At 43.9% G+C, this 8,310-nt stretch overlaps 1 protein-coding gene across 1 annotated transcript in view; it reads right to left on the reverse strand.

The window, feature by feature from the left end:
- The window catches only part of MSH2 (mutS homolog 2), a 42,020-nt gene extending 35,105 nt beyond the window's left edge, over nucleotides 1-6,915 (reverse strand). Inside the window, exons 1-5 of the mRNA XM_085054603.1 lie at nucleotides 6,638-6,915; nucleotides 4,338-4,492; nucleotides 3,642-3,920; nucleotides 3,199-3,345; nucleotides 2,036-2,185 (exon numbers count right to left, since the gene is read on the reverse strand). Coding sequence (XP_084910729.1) covers nucleotides 2,036-2,185; nucleotides 3,199-3,345; nucleotides 3,642-3,920; nucleotides 4,338-4,492; nucleotides 6,638-6,857 — 951 coding nt within the window. The 5' untranslated portion in view covers nucleotides 6,858-6,915. The remainder of the gene's footprint in view (nucleotides 1-2,035; nucleotides 2,186-3,198; nucleotides 3,346-3,641; nucleotides 3,921-4,337; nucleotides 4,493-6,637) is intronic.
- Between the last annotated feature and the right edge of the window lie 1,395 nt (nucleotides 6,916-8,310).

Raw genomic sequence — 8,310 nt, forward strand, 5'->3', positions numbered from 1 at the left:
AAATGGAAAAAAAAAAAAAAGATAAAGCAAAAAAAATAGAGTTAGTGAAGTTTTCTGACACCCACTAAATGGCACACAACTATATAGGAACAGGATTTTTTTTTTCTATTAAACTCAGCACCCACTAAAAATGGTAAATGAAACAGTACAGCAATAAACTCTGGTCCCTGGAACATGGCAAGCAAGGAATAGATTTGTCTATTTTGAAACCTATCCTGACTGAAAAGCAAAGTTGAAAGTGTACCTAGCCATGCAGCAGTTTGCACTTTAAATAGCAAAAATGGAAATAGATCTAGGTATTTGCTAGTTTGCTCTTCTTAAGGTCAAAAAACAGGAGTCCTCTCCATCACAAAAAAGCAGCAAGAAACAGGACTTGTGTTCAAGGGTTGTAGTTAAAGAACTTTGGGGGCTGCTGGGGGAAGAACAACACAACAGAACCAGGAAATCACTTACTCAAATTCTCTCAAGCTTCCCCAGATCATCTTTGCAGTGCTATAAACATCTCTAAACTTAGCTTCATTCAGATTATAGTTTACTACCTATAATTCAGGTTTAATATTAGCTGGAATCCAGACAGCCTTTTGGGCATTTTTCTTGAGGTTTTGTTTGGTTTTTGCACAAAGAGCTAGGAAGCAAAAGTTTTATTTAATATTGGAAAAGAACAAATAAGCTTGTTTCAACTTTTGACTTGGAAATGAAAATCTCAACCCTCTCTACAAAAGAAAAGCTGCAATTAAAGCAGCAGGCAAGCACTCAAGCAGAAGCAGGTCTGGATGCCTGCAAACAGCTAGGATGTAGAACTAGAATCACAACAGCAGTGAGAAGGAATACTGACACGTTCAGCCCCTGAAATATCTAATATCTAAAGTGGATGGGCATATTTTCAGTGTTTTGGACAGTACTACATATGAAAAACTTCTGAATGTAAGAGAGCATCACAGAATACACATATTATACACGAATTACCTACTTCAGCACATCCAATTTGAAAGTTCCATATAACCAACTGCACCTGCTGCACTGTAAGAACTTGACCTACACACCTCACAGAGCAACTCAAATTATAAAATAGTTTGTCTTTGCTTTGCTGCTGTCCAAAAACCTCCCCACACACACCCTACCACACAGGCAGCTTCCTGCTACATGGTAAAACCTTTGCTCCAAGGCTCACAACAGCCCCTGAAGACAGACACAGCAGTGTATTTCCAATCACAACACATGCAACATACATGCAAAACAAAAGGCAACAAAAATAATAAAAAAAAAAAATTTAAAAAGTCAGAACATATGTCTTCAGGGTTAACCAGCTTAGATGCTGAATTTATGCTGTTTTCCTGAAGAAACTCCTCCAAGATAAACAGGGGACCATAATCTGTGATTTCTTCCCATAAATCTGAAGTGCAAGCAGATTGGTTCCAAGCAGAGATCATTAAGCAGGGCTCACTAACATGGAAACAAAGGAGAAAAGTTGATACAACACACTACTTTGAGTCCACGTTTTCCTATAATTATTAAAAGGGACAAAGTAGAAAAATAGACGTGGCAAGAGGTATGAAGGAGCCTGTCAGCCTCTTTGGATTTGTACAAAACGTGTATGAAAAGGTAAAACTGACATCATCCAGTTAGCATGACATGGTGCTTTCAGAATGTTCTCAAGTATTGCCCTGTTCACTTCTGCAGCCAACCATCAATTTAGCTCCCGCCACATGTTACATGCTCCACTAATACCATCTAATTCAGGCTTGTATTTTTTTCCCAAGAACAGCACTACTGTGGCCACTTCTACCTCCTTGATGATTTCCTCTCCTCTTCCACATTTAAAATAAACTAACAAGAAACAAAAACAAAAAAGGTGGCAACAGTATCTAAATGTTTAAAACACACATTGCACAGGAGTAGCCGAAAACAAAGCTAAAATGTAAAAGTTGCCATTAATCAGGATCTGGGGAGTTGTAATTGGGCAGTCAAGCTCATTATCGAACAGCTATGTAAATATATTGTAAAATAGTTACAAACTAAAGTGTGTAATTCTTACCTGAAAAAGGTTGAGGGCTTGAACAGCTGCATTGTCTAGAACCATATATTGACTAAGATCAAAAGTAGTCAGTTCAAATTGTCCAAAATTAGACTCATCTGACAGCAACTCCAAAAACTTAATAACGGCCGACAAAGACGAAACAGCAACCTGAAGGTTTTTATTTTAAAAAAAACACATCACATTTTAGTTAGAAACACTCCTGAATCCAAGAGGATTTGATAAATGCTCCTAGAAGATTACAGCTGGGCAAGACTTTAACCCATCTCAATTCTGGCAGAGCTATGAGAGACTCATCCTGTTTAACAAGACTTCATTTCCATAGGGACATTCTATGGCACTGCAGCGTCTTTCTAGGCAGGTGCAAGAGTAACACACGAGACATCTGCATAATCTGATAAACAAAATGTGAAGTTGCACACCTTGCCAGCTTTCCAAAGCTGTTATCAGGATGTTTCCAGCTCAGGAACACAAACAAGTTATACTGCAGATAAATGAGATATGCTGGATCATCTCAGGACATGGTTTCAGGGTTGATTTTCAACCAGAACAAGGATCTGATCTGACTCACTGCATGGCATTGCTGAGTGCCAGCACAAAAGAGAGGCAGTAGCATGCCTGACTTGTTCAGCTGCAACACACTTCAAACAACTTTAATCTGTTATGAAATGACACATTAAGGGAGGATAACTCTGAACCTAACACCTGCAACGAGTATCAGCAGTGAAGGGCATTTTAAAACATGTTTATCTCAATAAACTGCTTCTTGTCTGCAGCTAACAACAAACATGCAGGCACTAAATCATACACTTAAGCCGTGAGACAACACAAAAATATTATCATAAACATTACTCTGTTTTCAAATACCAATTTTCCTCTCATGCAAAATAACCAGAGTATTGTATTTCAGTCCTTAGGCTAGATGGATTACAAACAGGAGGCAGCTTTTGTGCAGTCTATTTGCTTACCAGAGCCTACTCCTTTAAAGAGGTAAGTGAATGGTTTTCTCCCTTTCTTCCAGGACCCCTGGTATCCAAATCTCACAGACTCAAGCTGAGCAGAACTGCTAAACACTTCAGCAGGAATGTGAGGGACATCAGCTCACATCAGGTGCACACACCACTCCATGTCTAAGAAAGAGAGGTACATTAAACATTGCTCACCTGCTTTTCCATCTCTGGCAGAGCTGCACTATTCATCTGCTCTTCTTTTTTGGATTTCAACAAGCGATTGAGATCCTGAACAATATCTTTTGTTGTGAAATCTGCCTTCTTCCTGTCTGTTATCAGGATTCCACCCCTCTGAATGACCTGTTGTTCACAAACACACACAGTTAGCAGTTACTTTCAATATTCAGGGAACAGGTGTTGACCACATAGAAATTATATTTATTTACTGCTAGGCTGCAGGGAAAGGAATGACAGACAAGATTTTAGAACAACTTTCGTTGATTAAAGTGCAAATGAATCAAAAAATAATACATTTTGTATGCATAAATCAAAACTTCTTTGAGTCCTTCGTTTTTTCATAAATCACAGAGCCTGGCTAATAAATCAGAACAGAGATTTTCAGGAGTTTTGTCTGTCAGCCACAGTGGTTCCCTTACTTGTCTCAGTTTTCCCATCTCTCCTGCAGTCTCTCCTCCTGGCAGCACACACTCCTTCGGGCCCAGCTGAACCAGTAGAGCTTCAAGGTTTGAGAACTGATCATTATCTGGAAACTCACAAACACTCAATTTTCTCAGGGTAGTGTCGACATAGCCCACTCCTACTACTCTCTGTCCATCAGCAGCAGACAGCTTAACCCCCACAACCCCAATGGCTGTGGACATGTCATTGTTGGCAAAGAGAACTTCCTCAAACTGGGCAAGATTTCCTGGAGAACCCTATTTGGAAAAAGAAAAACACTTTTTGAAGAGCATGTATATACACACTTTCTTTTTCTTTAAAAATAACACTGGAAAAAACTAAGTACAGAATGGTCCATTAAAACAAAATACACAGTTATTCTATTTTTTTAACCATTTAAATTTACATATCATCTACACAGAGCAAAACACTTCAGGTTTCCTTTATTTCCCAACCTATGACAAAGACACAGAGCAAACTCTTTCAGCCTTAGAGCAGTAGAAAACACAGTGATATGTGTAACAGATATATGACCAATATGTAACAAACAGGTGTGATTTTTCATCACCAGTCCCTTAAAATCCCAAAACTCCAAGCAGAGGAGCTCAGAAAAAAAGCTATGGGGTTTTTGTTTCTTTCATCTCATGGTTATAAAGAGAGGCTGAAAATTGTACCTTGTAAGCTAAATACCAGTCATTTTCTTTGACAGATTTGCTCCCTGCTTTGTTCTTGTAAACTTCAACTCTGTAATGACGAACCAGAAGCAGGTCTCTCACAAAAGATTCAAAGTTCATTTTACTAAGCACAACACTCTCAAGTTTCTGAGTTCCTACAAAAGAAAAAAAGAAAAAAATATGAGATACCTGAATTTTTTCATAAAGCTTATTTTCTGTAGTCAAAATCCCCAAGAATTTGTGGGAGCCAAAACCCTTCAAAAGACACTATCTTAATATCAAAGCAGCAAACATGTAGAATCCATGAAACACCACAAACCCACAACATTCAACTGGTTAATACTAATGAAGAAAGCATACTCCATCTCCAAATAAAACCAACATTCAATTCCTCATTTCACTAAAGCTGTATGTTAATATATACAAAGGGATATGTTCCTCTCACCCCTCCCCTCTCACAATATTCTTGACTTGTTTTACTAATTAATATTTCACACACTTTGACGTAATGAGCATTAGAAGTCTGCTACAGGTTTTCCTTCTGGACATTTCTTCTTTCCTGGATAAGCAGCTTTTGTTGACAGAACAGACTGTCACCCTATTCACACTCAGAAGACACGTGTCAAGACATTTCCCTTTTATCCTAATATATCCAGTAAAAACAACATATCCTCAAAAAAAAAAAAATTACAGTTTACATTAAAACCTAATTTAGAAAGTGCCTGACAAGCTCCTTGCTTCTGCTCCTACAGGTGTGCAAGCAGATGATGCAGATGAACAAATTAACAAATTTAATTCCATGCAGTTGCCCAGTGGAGCAACATCATTTCTACCTCCCCACCTCCAGCTGCAGCCTACTCAAAGAATAAGGTAATCCCACTACTGAACAAATTGGGATTTCAGTTGAAAACATTAAGTTTTCTGGCAGATTGGGAAGTGGAACTAACTCAGACTAGTGTCAGACACATGAGACACACAAAGTAAGCACAAGCAATAGGGAGTGTGACATCCCTCTCTTAGCAGCATGCCTTCATCACATCTGAGGTTCTTCCTCCCTTTACATGAAAGAGGTTATATGGCAAATTTCCATGCCCATAGGAACTTACGGGATTTTTTCATTTTCTTTCCTCAAACAACTAGTAATTTTTTGGAAACAGGTAAAAAAACTAATTCTACATGATTATGCTCTCTTTCCCAGCACAGAACTGTCCAACAAAACACAATTTTTTTGTATTCTTACAGTTGAAACAATGTAATACTCTAGCAGGTGGTAGGGAACTGCTGAACTTTATGTGTACTTTGAAATCATCCTGAAAGCAAAAAGTGCAGTTTCATGATTTTAGTTGCATATGGCAGATAAGGCTTTAGAGGGTTTAAAACTGGAGCTGGTAGTCACATGATTGCATCTTAAAAATTACTTCTAAATTGAATACAAAAATAATACTCAGGCATTTTTCTAGTCTGGAAGACACATTAAGCTTTGGGGAGGGCTGAGGTTTTTACTTTTTTTACATATGAGCTCATCAGTCAATAGAAAATAAAAAGCATATGAGAATGTCATGCTGTTTTAGTGCTGTTGCTTGCAGAAAAAAAATTTGATTCATTACAAAGAGGTTTATTTTGCAAAACCTGAGCTAATAACTTAGCAACATTGTGTTCCTCGAGATTAAGGCTAATACTAAGGTTTGTCTCTTCGAACAAGATCATTTATCGTGATGCTCTTACAGCTAACATCTCCAAGCTGCACTGTCTTATACCTAGAGATAAATGAAAAGCGGCACGGGGCGGATGGACAAGAAAACCTTATGAAATACACAGAAAGATTTGAAAGCAAAGAGCTGCATTCAGTGATTCCCGGCCGCAGTGAATCAGAGCGGACACTGGAACACGGGGAATACTCTGAGCACCTCCCTTCCCGCATCCATCCCCCCGGGAGCGGCGGGAAGGGACCCAGCACCGCACCGGTGACCGGACCAGGACCGGCCCCTGCTCCACTCCGAGGCACCCACGAAATGCCACTTGGAGCCCGATCCTTGTGACACCTCCGGGCCTGGGCCTTGGCAACGGGGCATCGCTGCACCCCTGCCAGGGCCTCCCGGGGGCTACCTGGGCTCCCAGGGACTACAGGGGGATCCAGTGCCTACCTGGGGCACCCAGGGCCAGCTGCCACCTCCGCCCCCTCCATCCCCGCTGCCCCGGCCACCCGAGCACCGCCGCGCCGCAGCCAGGCCCGAGGAGGCGAGTCCCCCCGTGCCGCCCCCGCCGCCCGGCCCCGGGGCTCCCCGCGCACCCCCACCCACCCGGTGCCCCCGCCAGCTGCCGGATGACGGCGCGGGTGCGGAAAAGCTCGCGGGCGGCCAGCCGCGCGTCCGCGCCGTGCACCGAGTAGTAGTCGCCGCGCTCGAAGAAGCGCACGGTGGTGTCGGGCTTCTCGGGCAGCGAGAGCACGGCGCGCACGAAGCCCGCCTCGGCCCCCGCGCCCTCGGGCCACAAGGCCTCCCGCGGCGGCTCCACCGCCATCTTCTGCCGCCGCTGGTGCCGCTGCCGCCACCTCCCGCCAAACACGCCACGCGCGCGCCAGCGCGCCAGCAGCGCTGCCCAATCGCCGCGCGGTCCGCTCGCTGCGTCACGCCCGCCCCGCCCCATCGCGCAATCGCTGCGGGGCCCGCTCGCTGCGTCACGCCCGCCACGCCCCTAGGCCGCTCGGGGCGCGGGAGCGCGCAGGTCAGGCCGGCCCGGCGCGCCGCCGCCATGGCAACGGTGATGCGGCGTGGCCGGGGTCGGTCATCTCCGGGGCTCGGGCATCTCGGAATCATAGAATCCATTGGATTGGAAAACACCTCCCAAATTGTAAGAAATGTCCTCTCACTATTTAAATTTTGAGAGGATTTATTCACTCATTTTCATAGTGCAAACAACGATAAGAGGCTTAGAATGGCTGTCTGCTGTTACACAAAGCGAAATGCAGCGCTGGGTGTTTAGCCACCAAGCTAGGGGATACAGTTTTTATAACCCCTTAACCCCGCCTTCCCCAGGTGCTCCAATGGGCTCGTGGTCTTCAGTCCTCCTTGGCTCATCCTTTCTAGGGTCTTCTGATAGCTTAGCTGCTTGTCCAGCTCTCCCCTTTCTTAACCATAACATGTAAGTTAGCCACAACAAATCGACGATTAGACATAACAAATCTATAGAGGTAGCCATAACATTTATCAGTTAGCCCCAACAAATCTATAGAGATGGCCATAACACATACACAACCATTAACAAATAACCATGACAAATACATCATAACCCTTTAGGAAAGCCAACTCCATGACTTCATTTATAACAGAGATCACCGAGTCCAGCTTGTGACTGAACACCACCGTGTCAACCAGGCCATGGCACCGAGTGGCACATCCAGTCGTTCCTTAAACGCCCCCAGGGATGATGACTCTACCACCTCTCCGGGCAGAATTCCTCCTAATGTCCAACCTAATGGACAACCAGTGTGCCCCTGGCAGCCGTGCCGAGGTGGTTACTGCCTTTACTGCATGAGGAAGACAGTGTCCTGTGGACCTGTGGAGTGTGGAAGCCCCCAGGGCTCAGTGCTGAGGATCTTCACAAGCTGCTAGAAGGCGAATGCTTGAGCACAACCCAAGAGCAGGGCTGTCACCCGAGTCAGTCACACTGCCAGGGGCCTTCTCTGCTCACATCAGGAATGGTGTCCAGAGACCCACTGTGCTCCCTCCAGTAAAGAGAAAGCAGCTCTCGCCCTCCTTATGGGGTGGTCACTCCTCCTCCCAAGCAGCACAGGAAACAAACATTGTTTGTTTCAAACAAACAGCCAAAAACCACAAGATGTGAACCCCATTTATGCATGGGGATTACACAGCCCAGGGACAAAAGGAGCACAGACTGGTCTGTGGCACTCAGAGGTATCCCAAGCCCTGGCTATATTCTGGTCTTCATGACCAGAATGCTTTAGGTTTTTGAT

The sequence above is a fragment of the Lichenostomus cassidix genome, chromosome 3 (genome assembly GCF_008360975.1).
Source record: "Lichenostomus cassidix isolate B80296 chromosome 3, HeHo_3.0, whole genome shotgun sequence".
NCBI classification, from domain to species: Eukaryota; Metazoa; Chordata; class Aves; order Passeriformes; family Meliphagidae; genus Lichenostomus; species Lichenostomus cassidix.